Genomic DNA, 26,157 nt, shown 5'->3' with positions numbered 1-26,157 from the left:
TTTTTATCATGGCTGCTTTAAAATATTTGTCAAACAATCCTAATATCTCTGTCACCTCAGTGTTAGCATCCATTATTGGCATTGACTGTCTTTCTTCATTCAGTTTTAAATCTACATGGTATTTGGGATAACAAGTGATTTATAATTGAAACCTGGACATTTTCATGTTATGTTATAAGACTCTGGATCTTATTTAAACCTTCTGTTACATGGCTTTTTCTCACACTGCTCTGGCAGGGGAAAGAAGTGGCGGGCGGGCGCGGGATGCTGCCTTGCTGCTGTTAGCCGGAGGCTACCTCCACCGGGTTCCTCATTTAGCCTCTGCTGATGCTGATGGGAGGCTCCCCAGGTGGCCTTCAGTGATACCGTAGTAAGAGTGGCCTCATTATACCTGGATGATGATGAAAGTCCTGATTCTCCACTAGGCCTCCTCTGACACTACTCAGCGGGGAGAACAAAGAGAAAACCCACTGATACTGGGGAGAGAGGAGCTCATTATGGTCCAGTGGGTCTCAAAGTTCCAGCTCTCTACTTTGCCTTCTCTGATACCACCCCAGCAGGGATATTGGGTCACTTTATTAAGCCTTGCCAGGGCGAAGTCTAGGTGCCTCACTAAGCCTTTGCTGACATGAGTGGAGTTAGGGCCAGTATTTCTTTGATGTTCTTCTGGAGTAGAGTGGTTACTGTCAAAAAGTTTTCTGTCTGCTAAGCTACCCCTTTTCTGGTCCTTTGGCTAGAAAGAGGAAGCTTTTATTGGGGCTTTTTTTTTTTTTTTTGTCTGTGCTGTTGGCTGTTGGTTTTTCCAGCTCCAAGTCTAGGGTATATGAGATTAAAAAAAAAAAAAAAAACCCCAGGGAACTCAACACCATGTCATTCCTTGGGTCTCAAGATTTTTTTTTAAATGTTTGTTTTACATATAATGTGCAGGGTTTTTAGTTGTATTTAGTGAGAGGAATAGGGAAAAGAACGTCTACCCCATCTTCCAGGAAGCAGTCCGCTCTGGCTGGCTTTAACCAGATCCCTCCGTGTTCTTTGTTCCCATTTACTGGCTAAGGACTCATTCCAAACAACTGAAATTACTGCAGCTATTATACTGCTGCTGTTGCTGCTGCTGCCGTTGTTGTTAGCTGCCATTGAGTCAGCCCCTGACTCATGGCGATCCCATGTGTTACAGAGTAGAACTGCCCCATAGCGTTTTCTCGGCTATAATCTTTACAGAAGCAGTTCACCAGGACTTTCTTCTGTGGTCCTGCTGGGTGGGTTTGAACTGCATTGGGTTAGTAGCCAATTACAAACTGTTCATACCACCCAGGTACCTCTTATATTTCTACTGTGCTAAATTTGGAGCCCTGGTGGTGCAGAGGTTAAGAGCTATGACTGCTAACCAAAAGGCCAGCTGTTCGAATCTACCAGCCACTACTTGGAAACCATATGGGGCAGTTCTACTCTGTCCTATAGGGTTACTATGAGTTGGAACTGACTCAATGGCAATGGGTTTGATTTTTTTGGTTCGGCACTAAATTGAGTATTGATACTTCCTGGAACCTAAATAAAATATTAGCCCACATACTCCAGCAACACAATAGAAGCATAATATTCCTTGTTCAAGTAGGATTATTCTAAGAGTATAAAGATGATTTGATATTAACAAGTCAAATGATAATATTCATTATATTAATAGGTCAAAGGAGAAAATCCATGTGATCATCGTATAGATGCAAAAATATACACTTGATAGAATTTGACATTATGTCTGAAAATTTTTCTTAGTAAAATAGGAATCCATGAATATTTTCTTCAAACAATGAATAAATACCTGCTTAGTAGTCAAAAATTTTTTTTTTTTTTTTTTAGTAGTCAAACACCAGAATCATTCTTAGTAAAGTCAGTGTGCCAGTATCACTTCTATTATTTAACACTGTTCTGGGAGGACTAGCCAATGAAATGTAAACACAAATAAGAAATGAGTAACAATTCCTGACAACTATACTCTTATTTACTTGTCCCTCCACCAGGTTGTTGCTCCTTGGAGTTGACTAAACATTAACTGTAGGATTGCTTAGTTGGTTCGCCACCCTCCATACAGGGTTTCTTCTCTTCTACACCCATCTATCTTTCTGAGGTCTCAACTTGCTTCACCATTCATTGGCAGGGGTTATGATCAGGGCTATGTCCTTGTACACTTTGTATTTCTCGTGTTGGGGAAATAGTAGACCCTCAGTGAATTTTTTAGATTATGAATCCAAAAAGTGATATTTAAAAGTAAAATATATGTGTTGCATATACCCTGGAAAGTAAATCAGTAATCTTGTCTTCTTAAGGTTTGTTCAGAACCTAACACTTTGTAAATGACACAGTAAGTATTGGACTTAACAATTTTTGTGATGAGATTAAAATAGCATATCTTAGAGCTCTCAATATTTTTTAGTTGGATTGAATCGTGTCTCCCAAAAGACAGGTTGAAGTTCTAACCCCTGTACCTGTGAGTGTGATCCTGTTTGGAAATAGAGCTTTTCTTTGGTTCTGTTAATGAGGTCATACTGGAATAGGGTGGGTCCTAACCTAATCCCTTCTGAGTGGTGTCTTATAAAAAGGGAAAACAGACACAAGAGAGACATACACAGAGGGGGGAGTCCATATGAGGATCTGTCCACAAGCCAAGGAATGTCAAGAAACACCTGGGCCTACCAACAAGAAAGGACCTCCCCTAAATCAGATGCCCTAATTCAGACGTCTAGCCTCCAGAACTGTGATACAATAAATTTCTGTTTTTAAACCACCCACTTGTAGTCTTAGTATTTCTGTTGACAGCAGCACTAGGAAATACAACAATCAGCATTTAGCCAAATCATAATTGTTTTTATATCTAAAAGCTTTTGCTAAAAATTCTTTGGAGATTCTAAAATATTCTCAAAATTTGATGAGACATTTGCCACCAAAATAAGGCTAACCGAAAAAAAATCACACTGGGGCACAACTATGACTTTACTTTATGATCGTCAGTCTCACTTCTATCTTACCACATAAAACTGTCTAAAACATAGAAATAGAATGTACACTTTCCTTTTTAGTCACTCCTATTGATTCTAAATTTAGCCAAAAATTGTATGCAATAGATTAACCAAGAGATTAATTTTCTAAGTTAAAAAGTACCTCAATTAGTTCTTCCTTCTCCACAGGAAATTTGCAGTGCAGTCTCATCTACACTTGACACTCCAAGTTAATTATGACAATAGGCAATAAGTTAAGTCTCACAACTAACCTGAGACCCCATGACTAAAAGCAAATATGAAAAAAAATTGACAAAATATCAAGTTTAAACTTTACCTCTGTTCCAGAGTATTCATCCCTGAAAACATCCATCTGTCTCTTAAATAGTTCTAATACAGCACTGTAGACCAGCTCATACTGTTCCTGAAGAGCATCACAAACCAAATTAAAAAAATTTGGTGAATTACAGAACCAGATTTTAGGAATATAAACACCAGTCAAATCCCAGTATAGCAGACCTGAAAGGAGTATCAACATTAGTATACTAACAGTTTCTTATATTTCTGTGGAGTCCCTGGGTAATGCAAACAGTTAATCTTCTTGGCTGCTAACCAAAAGGCTGGAGGCTGAGTCCACCCAGAGGCACCTCGGAAAACCAGTCATTGAACACCCTATGGAGCACAGTTCTAGTCTGACACAAATGGGGTTGCCATGAGTCAGAATCGACTCCACAACAACCGGTAGTGGTGGTTATGTTGATGCAATCTGTTTCAGATTTTAAAGTGCTTTTAAGTTGCTAGAAAACAGCCAAATATTTGATCTACCTCTAGCTAATGTGTAGGGTCCTATGGCATGGTTTTTAGCTTCTAACCACACTTTCTGACTTAAATTTCCCTCTGTCATCATTATTCTGTTTTCCTTGCTCACGTTTAAAAATTTATATTTCATCTTTTTTTTGGTGGGGGGGTCACTTCCGTCTTTTCTGGGAAAAGATAGATAGGTTGTGGCTGGTATACAACAGATAGCCTCAGTATCTATTATTTAATTTGACCCTCACAATTGCCCTGTGAAGTAGGTGGGCTGTTTGTCCCTATTGTAATCAAGCTTTCTAAGTTCATTTAGAAGTAATTTCAAGATCCTAGGTTAGAACCTGAATCTTCTGACTCTTAGTTTAGTGCACTTAGACCAAGCTGCTGAAATTTTGTCCTAGCAAAGATACCAAAGAAAAATAGACCCCTGAATAGGGTTTGAAAATTTGTGGTTGTAAAAAGGAATTTCACTATAGGGAAATGAGACCTCTACTATTATGAGGTTTCTGGTGTTTTACTGCTCCATTTTTGCTTCTGTGCCTGCTCAAGAACTTGATTTTGGATCTACTTTTCATCTGAATGGGCCTATTCAGAGTTTTCCTTGACACTTTATACAGCCTTTACACGAATGAAGTACAACTTACTCCAAAGATAAATTTAGCAAGAGAACAATGCAGAGTCTATATCGCCTACCACAGCCATTAGTACAGAGAGAGGAATCAGACAGGAAGCACTCATCTGGTTACGGTGCCATTTCCTGGCTAGAATAGTATCAGAAAAAGCAGCTACAACTCTTCAGATATTTGTTCAGCTAGTCTTTGATAATAATGCAAAATATGAAGGCAAATTTCAAACTGTCTCAGCTGTCTTCCAATTCTTAAAAGTCAGCCTGAAATGGAAATTTATTTGAAATATGGAGTATGGTTTTATTAATTTAAAATCACAGTTTAGTATTTTATAAGTAGGTTGCATACTTCCTGGATCAGCCTTCTTTTAAGTCTGACAGCACTAACCCAGGCAGTGTTTTCACATAAACTTTCCCCCTCACAAGTTGGATATAGAGAACACAGTCAACACACGAAAAAAAAAATTATTTTTTTCCACTAACTATTAGTGGAAAACCTGTGTGGGCCAAATAGATAAGTTTACATTACAACAGCTCCTCATTTTTTCCCCTGAATTTACAACATCTAGATTAAAACATCTGAACTTCCACTGTCAATTGTTTCATCTCTAAACCTATGTGCAAGTTCATTTGTAAGAACCTTAAACACTTTGGGTCTGACTGTGTAAGCAGTAAAAAATAGTTCTAACAAGTTATGCAGAAATGCCTGTTACATAATAATCAATAAATGTTTGATGAATGAATAGATGGATGAATGCTAGATTCTGTCTTAAAGATGGAGACAACTTAGAAATGTGAGTAAAATTATGGGTGTAGAAATATGGGGAAAATTAATAGTGTAGACAGTGAGAGATCTGGGCTGGGAGTGTTTCACCCAGGAGGAAGAACTTGAGCTGGGTTTCCTGAGGAGAGCGTTAAGAGCATGCCTAATGGAGTGAACAGATGTAGACAATCTGAAAAAAAAAAAAAGCAAAACCATGCCGTCGAGTCGATTCCGACTCATAGCAACCCTATATGGTTTCCAAGGAGCGCCTGGTAGATTCGAACTGCCAACCTTTTGGTTAGCAGCCATAGCACTTAACCACTATGCTACCAGGGTTTCTGGGGTTTATTAAAAAGATGGTGAACTGGACATAACATTTCACACATATAGTGTGTGTGTGATTGTAATTATGCTTTTAAAAAGTATGCATACAGTAAGCCCCAGGAGACTATAGAAAAATAGCAACAGTGACTATTTCTAAGTGATAAATTATGGCTGATTTTTACTTTTCAGTGTTTCCTAAAATGAGCACAGAGACTCCCTTTCCAGGTTCTGTTACCACCTCCTGAAGTAGAAATCACAGATTTCTGCTTTTCTATGGTTTCAGAGATGGATTTACTACTACAAAATTTCAAGTTATCCCAACTCAACTACTACTTTCTAATAAGTCAAACAGCTTATTGAATTTTTTTCAACATCCTTTCTAAGTAAGAAGTATTTTATATATATATATATATGTATTTAATGTTTTCTAGACAGTAAGATATAAGGAATAAAAGCAGCTGACCTGGGTAGGGAATATAAGGAAAATACTGGGATTCTCAGAGGAAATGGGAATAGACTAAAGCACTTGTATTACGTTAGCATTACGGCTAAGGAGGCAGCTGGTTTTGGATGTCTTACCCTTAAACATAGAGATGGAGCAAGACTCAGACACATTTCCTGATCCAATCACCAGAGTCCATACCTGAGTTTGAACAAATGAAGGTCTCTGTGTCCGCATTTCCTGGATCAAACTAAAAATACTGAAGTTCTCAGGAATTATCTACCAAATAAAAGGGAAAAATATCTTACTCCTTTTGATGCTATCTTTGTTAAGAATTATTGCCACCTTTTTATAGTCTTGTACTTCCATAACATCTCCTCTCCTAGCATGGGATAATAGTAGACAAAGAATACATTTTTTAAACTAAAGAGGTTCTTCATGACTTGCACCACACTTCAGAGCCTGGTGATTTCCCTAGGAAAGTGTAAAGAAAATCTTCTGAGTGGTTTCGCATGGGCTTTAATTCCCCAGGAATTCAAGTATCTGAAACTAAAGTTATAAGGTGAGAGGAGGCTCAGTAGAAGAGCAAGGAGAGTTTTCTGAAATACAAGCAGCTGACAGATAGCGCTAAGAGCCATGTTATAAATCTACCATTTTCTAGCAAACTTTAAAAAATGATTTATAGATTGGAACCTGAAATTTGATTGCAATAAATTGAGTCCACTAAAGCAGATTGGATTAAGGAAGGGTAACGATATAACTTAGGGCAGAGATTCTCAAACGTTAGCATGTATCAGTATCACCCATAGGACTTGCTGGGCCCTACTTCCAGAGTGTCTGATTCACTCAGTATGAGTTGGGGCCCAAGAATTTGCATTTCTAACAGTTTTCCAGAAAATACTGATGTTGCTTGTCTGGGACCACACTTTGAAAGCCAATGACTTAGGAGCTAATTGAATCATCTGACTGACAAATTAAGTCTGTGAGTGAATATTCTGGGAAAGATGAATTGTGGAGATAGACGTTCTGAGGAACTAAACAATTCCTAAGTGTGAAAGCAGCAGGGTAAGCAAATGGGAAGTGCCTGCTGAGAGAAACTCACCCCATCTTTTAGCAACATCCATGTATAATCAATAGCACAAATAACACCAGTTCTTCCACAGCCGGCACTGAAATGAAAGATCACAGTAGCATTTATAGTTGCAGATGGTGGATCTTTGACAAGAAAATTGGAACATTTCACTGACATATTTGAAGAGGAAGAGCCTGGAGGCAATGGAATTTTCCAAACTCTTATCATTTCCCAGCGTGTGTTTGTCAATTGTCAAATGCCACAATGAACCTCAGAACAGATCCTATGCAACTTGTCACAGCAAGAATCTCTAGACCTATCCTGTTCACAAGTACTTTATCAAAAAAAGATGAATTTAACGCTCAGGATCAATTTAATATAGTTTGTTTCTACCACAACCTTTCCCTTTTAATCACTCTCATTTCCAAGCTTCTTTCCTTTCTCATCAATTGGAATAAGTGAGGCTGGGATCGGAAGCCTACATCCTATGTGCTCATACCAGCTTTAATTCCAACACAGTGAGTCTTCCTTCCGTTTTAGCAGAAGTCCTGGCCAGACTGACATTTGGTTTGTTTTGGGCAGAAGGTTCCAACACAACATCATACCTGCAGTGAATGCATATGGGAACACTATCATCCTCTTGGTAACAACGCACATCCCAGATGAGCTCAAGAATAGGGTCTATCGATGAAGGCACATCATGATCTGGCCAATTCTTGTAATGAAATTGGTGGATAGTTCGAGTTTCCTATAAAACATAGCCAGAATAGAAGGCGAATGCAAGGTTAGGACTCCATCTCATTCTGCCACAAGATTACTCTGACTTAATAAATAGTATCTATATCCTTTTTATAATTTATGCTGCTTTATTTCCTATAGACCTCAGGTGACCAGTACCTCTGAGAACAACTGAAAATGATTTCAGGTCAGATATGATTGACCTATCCCCATTTGCCCTACTCATAAGAATAGGTAAATACGAGGAGAATTCAAACCAGACTTCCCATCTAGTGTGCCTCAGATGGGTTGCAGACGTGCTGATATATTAAATCTCTTAGCCTCAGAGAGGCTGGGCAGGATCTGGAGAAACCTGACCTCTCAAGTTGGTCTCTAGCCTCTATTCATTGTACAGCTTCTATTCACCTTACAAATAGTATTGCATATGTGTGCTGTGGTGTGAAAAAGGTTGGGGAGGACAGTTCTACACCAAAGGTCTCTTTTGAATATGAAGACTAATCCAGGACATCAGAGGTCCCACTATTCTCCATTGCCTTCTGCCCAGCCTGAATCACACAGTATATGTTTACCTGCCTGATCCACGTAAGCATTTGAGTTTACCCCCCTGTACTTACACTATTGAACTTGGCTTTTAGAGTCCTGATTATGTAATCAGACTTTCTTTTTTCAGCTTCCTAAGAAGTAAAAGATTAAAATATTAGTTATTTCTAAAGACAAGCTCTCTACAAAGTAGACCCTGGAACTGTAGCTCGGCCATGATGACAACAGGCACCATACTCACAGACGATATGGAGAAAGGTCCAACTTGCATTTGCTTCTCTCCTGGCTCAGCCCAGTAGCGCTCACACTTTTTCTGTTGCACAAAGCAGAATGTTGTGATTTCCCTCCATTCTAGTCTCCTCTGGATAACAAAACCTACCCCCCCCCCCCCCCCCCGCCAATCAGAAGCAAATTCAGCTCTGTGTCCTTCGCCTTAGGTTAGGAACATCTCACTTCCTTAAGGTTCAACACCAGCATCATGGTCTGGAATCCCCGAGGATGAGAAAACAAACATAAAAGGATACATACGTTACAGACTTCCTGGAAGTCTGAAAAGTAAATGTAAGAATCTTTGCCTTATTTTCAATACTTCAAAAGGAACTACAGAAATCATGTGTACTGAAACGAAGCTGTGTAAGCTAACTGAAACACCAAGTTTCCTTGGTTCTGATTGGAATTGTGTCAACACAGCATTGGACATGTAGGTTAGAACAGTGCTGTCCAGTAGAAATATAATGTAAGCCACACATGTAATTCTAAATTTTCTCATAAACCAAAAAACCCATTGCCATCGAGCTGATTCTGACTCACTGCAACCCCATAGGCAGAGCAGAACTGCCACATAGGGTTTCCAAGGAGCTGCTGGTGGATTCAAACTGTCAGCCTTTTTTGGTTAGCAGCCGAACGCTTAACCACATTCAAAAACAAAAAAGTAAAGTTAATTATAACATATATCTCATTTAATCCAATATATCCAAAAGTTTATGTAATCAATACTTTACATTTTATACTGTCTTTAAAATCTAATTTTTATATTTATTGCACATCTCAAATATTTTATTGAAAATACTTTATTTAGATTTCATAAAATTTATCATTGAAAAAGTAGATTCACATACCTAACTTATTCAAAATGCACTTAAGAACTTTCCAGTAACTGAGTTGACTGTCAGTTTTTTAATTTAAATTAAATAAAAATTAAAAATTCGGTTTCTTAGTTACACTAGCTATTTCAAGCACTCAAAAGTTGCATATGGCTAGTGGATGCCATGTTGAACAGCATAAGGTGAGAAGCTCTGACTGGCAGTCAAAGGTATCTGATAAATAAAAATGGGAAAGTGAATTGTTATTTTAAAAAGCATATTGTGTTTGTACTTTAAAACATGGAGTCTCCTGGGAAGATGGAGCCCTGGTGTCCCAATGGTTAAGAGCTACAGCTGCTAACCAAAATGTCAGTAGTTTAAATCTACCAGCAACTCCTTGGAAACCCTATGGGGCAGTTCTATTCTGTTCCTATAGGGTTGCTATGAGTTGGAATCGACTCCACGAGGTTTTTTTGCAACTGGGAAGACTGACAAAAGGGGTTCTTAGTGATTAAAAAAAAAAAAAGGCCCCAAGGGTCGTATGGTATGGTATACCCAAACTGAAAACTAGGAACATGAACATAATTTACCTAGGCACACTTAAGGAAAGTTCTGCTATCCGTTTTCCCCTCTTTTTTCTTCTTTCCCTTACCATTAGGTAAACAGGTACTAGCAAGCAACTCACCTTTCCCATTTCAAACTCCATGCATGCCATAACAATTATCTGGGGGATAAAATAGACAGAAACTTAGTTGTCTAGCATAGTTAGAAAAACCATGGGTCTCAGGGCCAGAAAGTGCTAATCATTCTTTTTCTGTTTGGTTTGGTTTGTTCTTAACCAAAAAGAAAAAACAAATACTGATAAATTATACAATGTTGCTCCTACCCTTCTTTCTGTCCCCATCTCCCTCTTCTCTATTCAAGTCAGTAAATTAACTTCTTGTTACCAAATGAGCCTGTCAAGATGAGAACTTTCATTTCCTTGAACAAGAGTGACAATGCAACTTTTACTAAAAGGTGCCTATACACTGAAATTCCAGCAACCAACCAAAAAAAAGGCATTAGTTTAATTCGACAAGAAGCCTGAATCATTTATATCCTGGCCCCTTACCCCATCTATCCCTAAAAACTAACGAATAAAATAACAACTCTGCACTTACCAGGACACCGTGTTCCCAAATCATCCTCCAGAAGTCCAGAAGAGTTGTGGGCAAAGGACCCTGGGTGGCAATATAAGCCTTGGGTCCATAAACTCCCTAAAGGGAAAGAGAAGTTACATAGGGTGACTACAAAAAATAATATCTTCTTATTCTCACCTAATGCTTTCCCTCTACTTTTTAGGGACCTAGAGAAATATGAATTGCTTTTATTTCCTTTCAGTGTACCTTGATGAAGTTGGCATTGATGTAGCTGGAATCCTCATCAGAGGTTATCAGGGACAGCTCTACCAGGCTATGATCATCTATAATAGAAAAGAAAAATATAGTGTAATTAAGGAGTCTTGGAGGGTTTCCTGTAAGTTGAGGCCTAACACTGTGAAAAGTGGACGCTTAAAATTGATGAGTGAGTGAGTGAGTGAATGAATGAATGCTCTTTTGCAGTAATAAGAAGTATAACTAATATGCCAATGCCATGTTCCAGGATTAGGAACAGCAATGGGTAAAAAAGAAGATGGGAAGATTGAATTTGGGAGAAGGTATAAGTTTATAGAGAGAAAAAGAACTTACAAGGCAAGATATCCTTATATCTGTTTTTCTTGATATTCTTGGGCCTCTCAGCCACAGTTGTGGGATAGATTTTGTCTGTCTTGTACTTGGCAGATTGCCTTTTCAGCTTCTGTAATAAAATTCCAGGAATAATTAAATCTTCCTAAGGAAAGTAGGTAAGAAGCTATTTTCCAGCATTCTAATTTGGCCGTTTTATCATCTTCAGGAACTGGCTCCATTCAGGACAGAACCTCAGGGCACAAGGACAGCAGAGTTCAGTCACATTTGAAGAAGTGAAAAAATGACATTTGCTGCAGCTGAGCCGCAAATAGCTAAAACTTAGAGATGAAACTGATGAATATTTTAAAAACCAAATATCTCCAAAAAATAAGCTATATGCTCCACCCAGAGAGTCAGATATTAAAAGTTCAATCTGCTTTCTTTACAGCTGCTATTTAGTTCAGTAGTCAACAGGAAAGTTTAAGTTCCATTAGTCTTTACACTTCAGGTCACTTTTTTTTTTTTTAAGTAAAATGGAGCTTTAGCTGAATAAAATCTCTATATCCAGCAAAATTTCGAAGAATTCAGTCCCAAAAGGAGTCACTTTTTTTTACTATGACCCAGACTTTAAGCTCATTCCCTAACCAAACCACAGTCTTTAAACTAGCATCCTATTCTGTTGGTAGAATCTAGCCTGGGCTAGACAGAGTCTAGTTTAAGGTGGTTGGACAAGATTCCTCACGTTAGTGAAGTAACTCCTTCAAATTACTCCCATTTGCCAAGATTATACTATGGACAAAATATATAGGTCCGAGAAAATGATAGTTTCTCTTTGGCTCCTTTTAGGAATCAAACTTGCCCTAAATCTTAGCAAGTCCTACTGATTTTTCTCACGCCGTATCTTGCTTCCTTCCCATGCTCACTACAGATACCTTAGTTTCAATCCCTTTCTCTTAAAACTTGTTGCTTCTTAACTCCATATTTTTCTGTCTTTTCTCATTCAAATCCATTGGGCATCGTTATGCTAAATTAATCTTACTAAAATACTGATTTCATTGTCTCTCCCTGCTCAAAACAATCACGGTGTATCCCCCTTGCTGCTACGAAAAAGTTCAAACTCCTTAGCCAGGTATTGGAGGCTCTCCCCAAGGTAACTTTCCCACATTTCCCACTGCCCTTTAATTATGAAGCCTCTAAAGATGACTTGTATGTTCTTTCAAGATTGTACAAATTGATGTCACTGGCACTTTTGCATAATATCAATTCTTTACAACTGTGGCTTTCCATTTCTTCTCCCAAATATATCCTTGGTGCTCTTTTGCATTTCTCAGATTATGGTCTATTTCGTTCCACAAGGTGAACTAATGAATGGAAATAAGGAAATAGAGTAGGAACGTTCCACAAGTAACTAGGAACAAGGAAAATTTTTAAAAAGGGGAGTTGTTATTACTGTTACTTGGTTGCTTGTCTTTCATATAGCACTTTCACATAACTAAAAAGGTTTGTGTTTATCTGTAGAAGTGTACTTAAGGAGACTTAACTAAGTGGTTAAAAAAACCAAAATGGATGAGCAAAGGGGAGCAAAAGTACAAGTATCATAACTGAGTGAGAGAGAGAAGAGGTGGTAGAGAATTGAAATTTCATCTAACAAAACAGCCAAATCCTTCATTAAGTTTCAAAATTGGCTCAACATAGCTTGGAAACAATCTAAGTGACTCTTCAAGGAGGAGGGAAAAAGAGTTGGAGTTATGAGATGTTTGTTAACGGTGTATTCATAACACAGAGAACTACCAAATATCTATTTCTAATTAAATCTATCCTTTCCAAATAACAGATAATTAAATTCTCATAATAACTCCTTAACATATAGAAATATAAGTATTTTTTTATTTAAGGATGTCAAATGAAACAGACAGCCGCTGCCTGTTATTTGCTGAACTACAAATGCCAGTATGTGTTGTTCCAGTGACCACTTTTCCTGTTTTTAGAGTTAGATCAGACACAGGCCGCCTATTGAAAAGCAGGTATACAGTCAGTTCTTAAATCCTAGCTCCTTGCCATGGTTTGAATTCTTATGCAGTTATGGAATTGGATTTGGGAGGAGAGATGCTGAATTGCTATCTGTACAGCATATTTTTACACCAAGATGCATACCAGTGGACTAGTTTGGGAATTTAACTAAGGACATGGCTGAGACACATGAGAGACTATTAAATATTTCCACTGAAGTTAAACCAATTCTTCAACTCTCTCTGCTCTTATGCTCTTTGCTGAAAAGATCCTGAGTCCCAGAATAGTTTCTTCTAGAAATCTCTAGAACTGAGCCCAGCACATACTCTTTGTTACACTGTTGTATTTATTTTGTTTTGCTTTGTGCATGGAATTCTTTCCAGGGAAAATGCTATAGGCAATGCCCCTTTGGTAAGATGCTCCTCAGTTTGGTAAAATGTCACAGATAAAAGTTGGGTTGTGTATAACCTACGCTACTTTCAACAATGGAGTAGGATGGCTTTTTTCTTTTCTTTCTTTCTTTCTACTCCCTTCCTCCTTCTGGAGTCAGATATCTGGTTGGAAGACAAAGGCAAACACTCTTTTCGCAAAGTATCACAGGAAATGCCTACAGAATTGTTCTTTGGAAAGTGTGAAAGATCTGATTTTTTTTTTTTTTTTAGGTATCATACCATGAGGTCAGACCACTGTGAAGCCCTACCTCTTTAAATTCCTCTTTTCTACCCTCCAGGCCTGCAGGCTCCATCATCCTAGCTGAGAACAAAACAGGACAGAAGAACTGATAAGACTTATGTACCAGAAGAGAAGGAACTCTGACAGCAGGGAACAAAAGGGGATAAAAGAGAAAGCAGGGCCATGGGGATGGATTGGCATGTGGACAGGGGATAAGAGGTCAAAGGAAGAAGAAATTTCTCTGCCAACCACAAGGTAGGGGATGTGGGTGCACTAGAGGTGGCACCAGCAAGAGCCATCAGGGGAAGATTTTCTCAGAAAATAAAGCGAAGGGGCCCGCTCCCCTCACGAGCCCTGAAATAGCTGAAATGTATAATAAGCCGGATTTTGTGTGTGCTTGATAAGGTAATAAGATTATTGTTTTGTGGACTATGCCGCCCATTCCCTTTCAAAACAGAACAGAACTGGGGTCCTGGCAATAAGACTAGAAATCAGGACTGAGCCTTTTACATGTTGTTCTCATTTACTAGTAAATGAATTAAGGTCGCTCCTGAAAGAGAACAGAAACACACACACAAGACCACAGTATCTTTGCCTTGAAGGACCATGTTATTGTATATAAGACATAGCACAAGCTACATTTTACCTGTTGCCATCAAGTTGATTCCGACTCACAGCAACCCTATATGACAAAGTAGAGCTGTCTCATAGGGTTTCCAAGAAGTGGCTTGTGGTTTTGGCTTGCTGACCTTTCAGTTAGTAGCCAAGCACTTAACTACTGTGCTACCAGGGCTCCGAGTCACATTTTAGAGAGGGAAAAATTAAACTTGGGCCTCCTGTGCTAGATGGTAGAGATGAGTCAAATTTGGGCTATCTTCTAAGCCCCTCAAGGTATTCCTCAGGGCCTTACAACTGCTGGTCCTTATTATCTATTCCAAGCCTCCAGCAGGACAGAGAAAGCATGAGTGCTAAGAAATGCAATTACAAAAGTATACGAGTAGGAATGGAGGACAAGACTAAACTTTCTCTGAGTGTGCACACAATCATCTCCAACTAAGAGAGGAATTCTTAGAGAGGTTGCATGCCAATCCAGTGGTGAAATAAGTGGGTAGGTGCATAGGCAATAGCTAAACTGGGGTGAATAAACAAGTGATTCAGCTTTAAATACAGAAAAAGTGAGAAAATACAAGAAATGTGTTAAAACGTCCTGTGAGCAACTGACAATGGGGGACTGAATGGTCCCTAGTGAGAGACTGGAGATGGATTTGAGAGCAGTCAGTGTTAGAGATAATGTGATGTATTTATTCTGGTGGTAGCAGCAAAAAATTGACCTGAAAGTGCACAGAAGTCAAGAAATGCTGATAATTATGTTCAAGTGATTGGCTGATTCACACGAATGAGTCATTTCAGTTCAACAGATGTTGTGCACTTGTTATGCATGAGTACTGTGTTCAAGCCTGCTTGGTTAGTATTGTTACTATAAATAAACATAGACCAGGATGTATCTAGATCTTCTCAATAGAACCAAGATGTGTAGCCAGGTCTTCTCTGAATTAGTCCCCAGAAGTTGCTACAGTGCCAATGCCAGTCTGACTTCTAGCAGAGCTTAAGTCAACATTAGCACTTAAACCTGGACTTCAGAACTGGGTATCTTATTTCTATTAGGGCTCATTGAATCCTTCATACTTAATAAGTATGTTCTCATATTTAATAAATAAAATCTTTACCTTTTCTACAAGAAGACCCCACCTCCAAGAAACACAGGTGCTAAAATTCACTTTTTTTTCTTTAAATGGAACCCAACAGCACTAAGGAAATGTTTAAATAAAGTAATATGTATTTTGACAAAAATTTAGAAAATACAGAAAAGCAAAAATACTGATAAAGATTACCTATAATCTCACTACCCAGAGTTAACCATTCTTAACATTCTTTTATCTACACGTGTGTAATAAAGATGAGATCACGCTGTACAACGGGTTTTGAAAATTGTTCTTTTCACGTACTCATTTGTGTTCTTCTACATTATTTTTAATGGTGGCAGAGTATTCCACTGTATAAATTACTTAACCTGTTTCTTTATATTGTTAGACATTTAAACTGCTTTCAGTCTTCATTATTCTAAATAGTACTACAGTGTGTAGCCAAAATCTATATACGTATCTTTCATTATTTCCTTTCCATGAATTCTTAGGAGTGGTCAGACTTGGCCCATTTTATAGGCTTTTGATCTATGTTGTTGTTGGTTGTCATCGAGTCTATTCCCACTCATGGTGACTCCGTTGTTATATATTACCCAAGTATATATCAGAAATGGGATATAAATTTTGCCTCCTGAAAGGTTGTACCAGCAACATATGAGATTGCATATTTCTGAACTCTGACCAACACTGTTGTTGTGTGCCATCTAGTCAATTCTGACTCAGAGCAACCCGATAGGACAGAGTAGATCTGCCGCATAGAGTTCCCTAGGCTGTAGCTTTTATGGATGCCAACACTAGGATTGTAATATTTTGAATATAGAGCCAATTGATAGGTTAAGTGGTATGAGTGGTATTTCTGTTATTTGTGCTTCTATTTGTAATTTCTACACTCCAAAATATTTTTAAAAGGAAAAAGATACAGCATAATCGAACTGCCATATCCACAGGAAGCTGTGTTCATGTTTCCGTATTGCCTTCTAGTCTTTGTACAAATGCATACAGACATCTAGTTAGCTCATATATGCATATTGCTTACATCGTACTGACATTTGCTAAGCTCTTATTTTGCATACACAATTCATGCTTTCACACATGCTTCCTAATGAATATGCTCCAACTGCCTGTAGTGCAGAAAAGAAAAAGTATAGCTAAGGAGCTTTAAATAGAAACAAGTGCAACAAAATGACCAGCATGTAACACCCAACAAACCTTAACCTAAATACAATAAAATGGCTGAAATGTTCGTCATAAACTACCACAGCTGCAATAAAACTGGCTAATGTTAAAAAAAAAAAAAAAAAACTTTGTAAACTTTAATATGTGTGACAAAGGATACCACAGTAGAAGAGAATGGTCTTCCTTAAGCTTAGATGAAGGAAAGTAAGACTGCAAGTGTTTGTCAGTGTGCCCCAAGCGCTGTCCAGAAGTGTCATGCTAGCCACCAGCCTGAGGGTTCAAACAAGAAGACAGTGACCTCATACCATCATAGGCCACTAAAATCACCATGCTTATCAAGCATATACGTTTTCCTCCAAAGTAGAGAATATGCTGACGAGCCAATGCAAACTTCTACTCCGTGTGAAAGTATTTTTTTCCCTGAAAAATTAATAACTTGGCATTCTGGTTTCTGGTGAATTTCTTATGTGTTTCTTTATTGTGAGCCAGTTGTCTGACCTTGATCAACTGTGGGCATACTTTTAAAAAATTGCATATTTAGATAAGCAAAGGTAAAGCCTGGGCACTGGCCAATTGTGATCCCAAACAGATAAAGCCACCCTAAGTGGCTAGTTGACCTCTCAATAGCATTCTTAGTACGCTCTATGATCACAACAGTAATTATATATATTGAGCCTTGACAGAATTCATAAAAAATGATTAGAAAAAAAAATTAAGACTCAGCTATATGCAACACAGTGGATGAATTTTATAAACATAACCTAGAACGAAATAAGCTAGAAATAAAAGAAAACATTTAATTTTATTTACATAAAGTTCAAAAACTGATAATATTAGTCTCTATTGTTTAGTGATTTGGAGCCCTGGTGGCGCAATGGCTAAAAGCTCAACTGCTAACCAGAAGGTCGGCAGTTCGAATCCACTAGCGGCTCCTTGGAAACCCTATGGGGCAGTCATAATCTGTTTCGTAGAGTCACTATGAGTCAGAATTAACTCCACAGCCACGGCTTAATGGTTAATCGTTTTAGTGATACATACGTAGTTATTAAAAGCTATGCAGAAAAATAAAGAAATGATTAAGTATCAGGGTAGTGTTTATCTCTAATAGATGGAGGGGGGCCTTTGCACTGGTGATACAGTGGTTAAGAACTCGGCTGCTAACCAAAAGGTCAGCAGTTCTAATCCACCAGCTGCTCCTTGGAAACTCTATGGGGCAGCTCTACTCTGTCCTATAGGGCTGCTATGAGTCAGAATTGACTCAAGCAGGTTTGGCTTTTGGAAACCCTGGTGGTGTAGTGGTTAAGTGCTATGGCTGCTAACCAAAAGTTCTTAAGTTCAAATCCACCAGGCGCAGCCCTCTATGGGGCAGTCCTACTCTGTTCTATAGGGTTGCTATGAGTCGGAATCAACTCAACGGCAATGGGTTTGGTTTTCTTTTTTAATAGATGGGGGGGTGTGATCAAGAAGGACACTCAGGAGGTTTCTGGGGTGTGGGCGCTGTTTTTTTTTCCTTTATTTGAGTGGTGCTTATATGGGTATATGGGTATGTGCTTTATTATCAACTGTTAAACTGCATATATACATATATATTTTTAACTTTTTGTGTGTAAGTTATATTTTACAATTCTTAAAAGTTTAAAAATTAAAGTTAATGAATAAATTGGAGGTAACAGAGTGGGAAGGGGTAGTAAGACCACAGGCTCAAAAGTTAGATAACTTTACTTCAAATCCAAGTGCCACCACTTATAAGCTGCGTGACCTTATTAGGTAAGTCACTTAACCTCTCTGTGAGTCAGTGTTTACTCCATGCCAGACACCAAGGACACCAGGATAAGCAGACTAAACATGAGCCTTGCCTTTGTCAAGCTTCAATCTGTTGGGTGATCAGACATTAATCAAATAATTACACAAGTAAATCAAATAAATACACAAATTCCATTCTTTAAATGGAATCCAACAACACTAAAGGAAATTTTTAAATAAAGTAATATGTATTTTGACAAAAATTTAGAAAATACAGAAAAGCAAAAAGATAAAGATTACCTATAATTCACTACCCGGAGTTAACCATTCTTAATATTCTTTTAAAATTGGAAATGTGGTATTCTACAAAAAAATGAATAATGAGAACTTATAATAGGAAATTCAGTCTACTCAGGTCAAGAAGACTTCTCAGGGGAAGTGACATCCTTAATGAGATCTGAAAAATTATTGTTACCTAGGCAAAAGAGAGTGAAGAATGTTCAAGGCAGCACTTGAGGGTTGGACTATGCAGGACTTATTTTAGCCATTTTAAGAGATTCTTTAAGAAGTAAACGCGGTTCTGTTTGTAAAGCGCTTTAGCACAGAGCCTGAAGCACTGTTAAGGGTTAGCTATTGTGACTGTGAAAAGCAGATGAGCAGAAAAGTTATACTATAAAAGAAAAAGGAGATTGAAAATAGTCATGGAAAATTTTCAGACTCAGAAATCAAATTAACATAATAAAATACTATTTTACACCAATTATATTTTTAAAAGTTATGATTTTACCTGATGCAGCATAAGTAGAGAAGTTAAGAGACTTTGGAAACAAACATACCAGTTTCAAACCCCAGCTTTGCCATTTCGTAGGTAAAATGAAGATAATACTTTCCTCTTGGGGTTGTTGTAGAGATGAGCTGAGATCATATATGGTAAAACACTTAGCAGATTGCCTAGCACATGGTAAGGAGTCAATAAATTGTATCTATTATTGTCTTTTATAGTTATTAAATTAAGACTGGCAAAGTGGTAGAGAAAATTACAAATTCAGATACTGAAAATTAAAAAAATTCTTTTAGAAATAAGTTTGGCAGTACTTAACCATTTAGAGGAGCTCTGGTAGAGCTGTGCTTAAGAGCTCGGCTGTTAACCAAAAGGTCGGCAGTTGGAATCCACCAACCAATCCTTGGAGCAGTTCTATTCTGTCCTGTAGGGTCACTATGAGTCAGAATCGACTTGAAGACAAAGGGTTTAAACACTTAGATGCTAATACTCTTTGACCCAATAATAACACCTTGGGGGATCTAGCCTCAGGATGTAACCCAAAAGAAGGGAAAAACAACATGCACGACATATTCATTGTAGTGTTATCAAAAAAAACAAACCAAACCCACTGCCGTCGAGTCGATTCCAACTCATAGCGACCCTATAGGACAGAGTAGAACTGCCCCGTAGAGTTTCCAAGAAGTGCCTGGAGGATTCAAACTGCCGACCTTTTGGTTAGCAGCCATAGCACTTAACCACTATGCCACCTGGGTTTCCAGTTATCAATAATCATGAAAAATTAGAAACAACCTAAATGTCCAACAGTACAGGAATGGTTAAATTATCTGGGTGCTTGCTATGTGTCAGGCATTTTGTATACTTATCCCATTATCTTCACAGCAGTTATGCAAAGTGAATGTTATTTATTCCCACTTTTTAATGACTTTGTTCAAAGCCACACAGCTAATAATAGGCAGAACCTAAATTTAAACCCAGAATTATGTGACTACAAAGTGGTTATCAGTACAGATGGTAAAAAAGACTACCTGAATTCAAAACTCAGTTATACTGCTTACTAGCTGTGTGACCCTGAGAAAGTCAGTTAACCTCTCTGTGCCTCAGTCTCCTAATCTATAAAATTAAAATAATAGCACTACCTTCCTCAATAGATTAAATGAATTGATATATAAAAGTGCTCAGAGTGATGTCTGGCACATAGTAGGCTGTAGAAGTATTGGTTATTATGATTGTTATTATTTCATCATGCCATGCTGCACCATTGTTGTTGTTAGGTGCCGTTGAATCCATTTCAACTCATGGCGATCCCATGTGACACAGTAGAACTGCCCCTTAGGGTTTTCTAGGCTGTAATCTTTACTGAAGCAGGTCATCAGGTCTTTCTCCTGTTGAGCCCCTGGGTGGGTTCATACCACCAGCCTTTCAGTTAACAGCCAAGCGCTTAACCATTGCAGCACCAGGGCTCCTTAGCCATTAAATACTATAAATATTTTGAATTAACATGGTATATAATTTTGGTATAATGCTATGTGAAGTGGGAATACAAAATTGTATTACGCTATAATTATGATATAAAAAAGCATTATATAAATGGACAAGAAGATCCACAAAATAAAACTTGTTTTTTGGAATGCTAGTACTGTGGTGGATTTATTCATTTTTTTTTTAACCTTGTGATAATATTGGTTTATAAGAATAATTACAATAAGGGCTTTTTAAAAGTACCTTCATGGAATTTTCAGTAATGTGGTCGTATACCGCTGTTCCTGCTATTTAAAAACTATGCTACCTAGGGATTTACCCTCAGGCTTTGAGGGACTCAGTGTTATTGGTTGAAATGAAGCAAGGCACTGTTGCATAAAGATTAATTTCACAGGCTCTGAATAATACAAATCTGGGTTAAGTTCTGTCTCTACAGCTTAACAGCTGAATAAGTTAGGCTGATTACTCTCAGGGCCTCAGTTTTCTCACCTGTAAGTCAGAGATAATAATTGTAGCTACCTCACAGGGTTTTTTGACTAATAAGATAGTGAATGTGATACTTCCTTGACACCCTATCAAAGGCTATCACAACTGTAATTAGTAATTAGTTGTTTAATGTTGCCTCTCCAGTTAGAAGACATGCTCCACAAAGCAGGAACATTGTATCGTATTCCTGTATTTGAATGAATGCATGAATACCTTACAGGGGCATTCTGTGGCAGCTTCATCTAGAGAGATTAAATTTAGTCTTGATACAAGAAGACCTAAGCATGCTATTGGCTTCAGCTGTCACACAGGACTGCCACATCTAGTTATGAATGTTGTGCTCTGAATAGAGATACCCGGCCAAGAGGTGTGGGGAGAGTGGGGACTGAAACCTAAGCCACGGACCTGAAGGCAGGGGGTAGAAAAGGTCACAGGGCCACCACCTGGAAGCAGAGGAGCCATTTGGTAATTTGCACAAAGGCACCATCCTTCAGACTAGCAGTAGCCCAGAGTCACAGAGTCAGTTCACAAGCTCCAGAATCATCAAATTCTGGGAGAATATACTAAGGGATTAAGGTGGGATGTGGGATGTGACCAGGTGGAAAACCCTCCAATTTAATGGCAGTATTTACCTTGCTCAAGCAAGCAACCTGGCCCCATTCAACACTCCCTCACTTCCCCAAAGCTACACCCTCTGGTATCTCAGATTAACCTTTAGGTGGGGCTGAGAGCAACACTCTTTTTCCACTGGAGGACATGAGTCAGTGAACAGTGAGGTTCCACTTAATCACCACCCCCAAACAAGGTCCTTAAAATCAGGACCTAGAAAAGCAAGGAAATGATTAATATAAAAGTCAGGATAGTGATTACCCCTTGGGCAGGGCAGGGTGGGGGTAGGGACCTGATGGGAAGGGGATATACAGAGGTCTTCTAGGGTCTGGCAATGCTCTGTTTATTGTCTTGGGTGGTAGTTGCTTTATAATTAGTCAATATACTGTACTTCTTTTACGTACTTCTCTAAATGTGTTAGTACATTTCACAATTTTAAACAAAAAAAAGACAAACTAGGGAAAAAATGATCAGATTTGTATTATTAAAAGATCACTTGGGTGTTGAATGGAAAATTGATTGAAGTGGGGCAAGACCAGAGGCAGAGAAACCAATTACGAGGCAGCTGTCATAATTTGGGTGAGAGATTATAATGACCCGAGATAAGAAAGGAGCCCTGGTGGTGCAGTGGTTAAAGCACTCAGATGCTAGCCAAAAGGTTGGCAGTTCAAACCCACCAGCCATTCCACAGGCAAAAGATGTGGCAGTCTTCTTCCATAAAGATTTACAGCCTTGGAAACGCTATGGGGCAGTTCTACTCTGTCCTATAGGGTCGCTTCGAGTCAGAATCAACTCAACAGCATTGGATTCTGTTTAGTTTTTGGAGATAAGAAAAGGTAAAATATCAGGGATATAGTTTACATTATTTAAAAAAAACACAACCAGAATAAAACAGAAGTTGCCCCTCACTTTTTACCTCTCTGCTTTGGGTGAATTTGGCTTAGGAGTTATAGGCCAGAGGCAGGCACGTTTCTAAAGAGACACATAGGCTAGGATGTCCTCCTTACCTCCCTCCCTTCAGACTGACTTCAGACAGGCTTCAGACTGACCGGACCATGGCACTGAGAGCACTTTTTTCATGATACCACAATATTATCTGAGTTGAACTGGTCTCTGTCGTAATATTAACCACTCAATCATAATAGCTAATCACTCAAGTCTTTACAGAGTGTTTTTACATTACTGTGGTGGACCAGAGAGCTAGCTCCATGAGGACAAAGAGTTTTGTTTGTTTTGTTGACTGCTGTATCCTCAGTGCCTAGCACTGTGCTTGGTACATAGTAGGTGCTCTATAAACACCACTGAATAAATGGCCATATTTAATTATTATTGCTGTTAAATCTTCACAACAATCCTGTGAGGGTAGGAAAGACTAAACTAGTATCCTCATTTTATAAATTTGAAACAAAGGCTCGGGAAGATTAAGGAACACGTCAAATAGTCTAGAATTTAGTTGGCAAAAGAATCATGATTTAATTCTAGGTTTTGTGCTTCGGTTCCCTTGTTTTTTCCACTTCTTCTTCACAGCTGAAGATCGAAGGTCTGAAGTTATTACAGCTCTGAAACACCAGCTGGAAGTATTCCAAAATACATGATAGGTACTCGCAGATACCCTATTTGATCTGATGTACTTGGTTATAGGATCAATAAGGCCTATCCAGCTGATCACTGCAGCAATAACCACAGTTCCCTCAAAGGAGATGCAGTGTTGCTCTGGGTAATCAAATCCAGTTGACCCTAGGCTGCCTCGTACTCAATATTTCTCTCCATTCCCTTCACTTGCTCCTACTCTCCATCCTAGCCTTTCACATCTCCAAGCAAAAGAAGGTTAAGGAAACCCTGTTATTGCAAAAACGTATGTTCTAATATTTTTTTCTTCACCAAAAAGAAAAGTGATGAGGCAGCAGGTAATTTTGGTGCTTTTAAAAAAAAATTATGTCATCCAAATGGAATCCCAAGGGGAGGATAAAAATGTTCATTGAGCCATGAAAAGCTAGTCTTGGTCTCTTTCCTCTTAATATAAAATAAAATTAGTAATTTGAATCATTAACCACAACTTAGATACCTGGGGAACTCTGTATGTTCAATTATATTAGTATTTATTCCACTGGAACTGTGTATGTCTTCTGTAGGATTCCTAGTCAAGTGTCAAGAAATAGCAAACAAAATATCAAAGTCAGTATTTTGGAGAGAACACCTAACATACATACAAACTGCTGAGGGAAGTCAAACGTTTAGGTTGCCTTCCTTCCCTCCTGCCTGTCTGAGGTCTAATATTCATTTTAATCCAAGAGCAATTTGGTCTAGGAGAGTTGGACCATCAGAGTCAGTTAAATAGCCTATGTAACTACCATGAGAGTGTTACACACAGGACTCACCAGAAATTCATTGGCAAACTCCTCTTTCTTAATTTTCTTATCTTGGTTCTCATGCAGGAACTTCTGCAGAATTTCTCTTTGGTCCATGCTGCAGAGCAAGAGAGACAATCTATGAATAGGTTGAAGGAGGGCATGTCAAATGTGTGTCATGGCTAAGACACCACCGAGAAGCCACTGCCGCCTCCTGAGCAGAGTATGCTGAAGGCTGTGGTTTACTGACTTCATCACAAGCCCTAGAGGAAATTAGTGCGTAACCAGCCTCTGTGGTCACACAACAAAACCATCATCTCACGGCAGGGCCCTAGCGCCTTCGTTTTCAACAAAGGAGCCTGGTTACAATTCAAGTTTTTAACAAACAAGAGACTAACCAGAAAATAATGTGTGGTCTGCTTAGCTCTGAGACTGTTCCAGTCTACATTTAAGCAAAATTCACCTCTCTTCTTGCTTCACAGAGAAAAGGCAGAGTTAGAGGTCTCATGGTTTCTGCCTCTCTCCATCTCACCAGTGAGCACAAAGGCCCTGGTGTCACCTTCTATATCCTCCATTTCCAAATGAACTCTGCTTCAGTTAGGCCCAGAAAGGGAGACGGACACTTTTAGAGTCACTCAACTTTTGCGGGGAGTCTTTCTCCAAAGGTTTCTTGCCAATATGATCAGGGGCAAACTTCTGTTCATCAGAGAAGGCATTTTTTTCAGAGTATTTATTCTTAAGTTCCCCCAATAGACCTCAAACTCTCTTTGGAATGAAGCAAAGTCAGCTGCTTCTGACAGTCTATACCTCTCGCAGGACTGGGGAAGTGCTGACCTCCATTAAGGGAAGTGTGGATTTCAGGACCTCCCCCACCCCCAGGAGCCTTATGAGCTTCACTTGGATGTAAAGACTGAAAGTATTGGCCAATAAGGATTCAGAGCACAGTGACCCCCAGCAGGAGCACTGACCCAGCAATGGCATACTATCCCCCCGTTAGTAAAAAAAAAAGTAAGGCTGATTTAACTGAGGGAACAGAAAAAAAGTAAAAACAATCACCTTGCTGGCAGCAATATAACTTTCACGGTGGAAAGCCTGTTTCTAGAGAAGACATTTCTACTCTGCAGCCAGTGTCTTGGAAAAGGCCTTTGTTTCAGGAGGTCATGCCGTGCATGTGGCAATTCAGCCCTGTCTGACAGGCAAGTTGTTCCAGAAAAGGCTTCTACATCTCAGTTTGCCTAAGTTCTTTTTTCAGTGGGTACAGATCTGTCCAAGAGTGTCTAAATTAGTGCGAGAGCACCCAGAAATCAGCACATCATCTCTGTTTCGGGTAGAAGTTCAATAAAGAATATGTTAACAACATTGTTGTCGTTGTGTGCGGTCAAGTCGACTTTGGACTCATAGCGACCCTATAGGACAGAGTAGAACAGCCCCACAGGGTTTCCAAGGAGCAGCTGGTGGATTTGAACTGTCCATCGTTTGATGAGCAGCCTGAGCTCTTAACCTCTGCACTACCAGGGCTCCCCAAGAGTGTCTAAATCGGTGTGAGAACACCCAGAAACGAGCACATCATTTCTGTGTGGGTGTAGAAGTTCACTAAAGAATATGTTAACAACATCCTGAAGAAAACTGGGAAATGTATCATTAGGCCTTCCTTATGTATTTTCTTTTTTTTTATGTAAATATTAGCAATCCTTTCTGTTTTGCAACATTGTTCAAATTTCCTTTAGGAAGTCCTGATTCTGGACGCTATTAAGCTGCTTTCATTTTATTGAGCCCTACAATAGGAAAAAGAAAGGTCATTGATATAGCGTGGTTATAGGCAACTTGAAGCCAATATTCCAAATAAAGAATTTCAATACTGAGCCATGTAAATTAAAGTGGACCATAATGCTTCAGCAATATTTGTTGGAATAGAATCACATTTCTCAAATTAACCCCACTAGCCTTAAAGGAGAGTATCTCTCTGCTCTAAACAATGCAGTGTTTGATCTGGTTATTTTTAAACATATAAAATAGAGGGAAAGGTTTACATTTTAAAAAATACAAAATTTAAAG

At 38.7% G+C, this 26,157-nt stretch overlaps 1 protein-coding gene across 2 annotated transcripts in view; it reads right to left on the bottom strand.

Moving 5' to 3' along the window:
• Nucleotides 1-24,308, bottom strand: part of PTPN22 (protein tyrosine phosphatase non-receptor type 22) — a 56,121-nt gene extending 31,813 nt beyond the window's left edge. The window contains exons 1-11 of one of the 2 annotated variants that reach the window (XM_049880039.1): nucleotides 24,133-24,308; nucleotides 11,114-11,222; nucleotides 10,772-10,848; nucleotides 10,547-10,642; nucleotides 10,072-10,110; nucleotides 8,546-8,617; nucleotides 8,379-8,438; nucleotides 7,632-7,774; nucleotides 7,057-7,123; nucleotides 6,156-6,233; nucleotides 3,328-3,414 (exon numbers count right to left, since the gene is read on the bottom strand). In XM_049880039.1, the coding sequence (XP_049735996.1) occupies nucleotides 3,328-3,414; nucleotides 6,156-6,233; nucleotides 7,057-7,123; nucleotides 7,632-7,774; nucleotides 8,379-8,438; nucleotides 8,546-8,617; nucleotides 10,072-10,110; nucleotides 10,547-10,642; nucleotides 10,772-10,848; nucleotides 11,114-11,222; nucleotides 24,133-24,219 (915 nt within the window). In that variant the 5' untranslated portion in view covers nucleotides 24,220-24,308. The remainder of the gene's footprint in view (nucleotides 1-3,327; nucleotides 3,415-6,155; nucleotides 6,234-7,056; nucleotides 7,124-7,631; nucleotides 7,775-8,378; nucleotides 8,439-8,545; nucleotides 8,618-10,071; nucleotides 10,111-10,546; nucleotides 10,643-10,771; nucleotides 10,849-11,113; nucleotides 11,223-24,132) is intronic. The other variant, XM_049880040.1, reaches the window with a different exon arrangement.
• Nucleotides 24,309-26,157: the final 1,849 nt, after the last annotated feature.

Source organism: Elephas maximus, chromosome 3, assembly GCF_024166365.1.
Source record: "Elephas maximus indicus isolate mEleMax1 chromosome 3, mEleMax1 primary haplotype, whole genome shotgun sequence".
Lineage (NCBI taxonomy): Eukaryota > Metazoa > Chordata > Mammalia > Proboscidea > Elephantidae > Elephas > Elephas maximus.
This window is presented reverse-complemented; position numbering and strand designations above follow the sequence as displayed.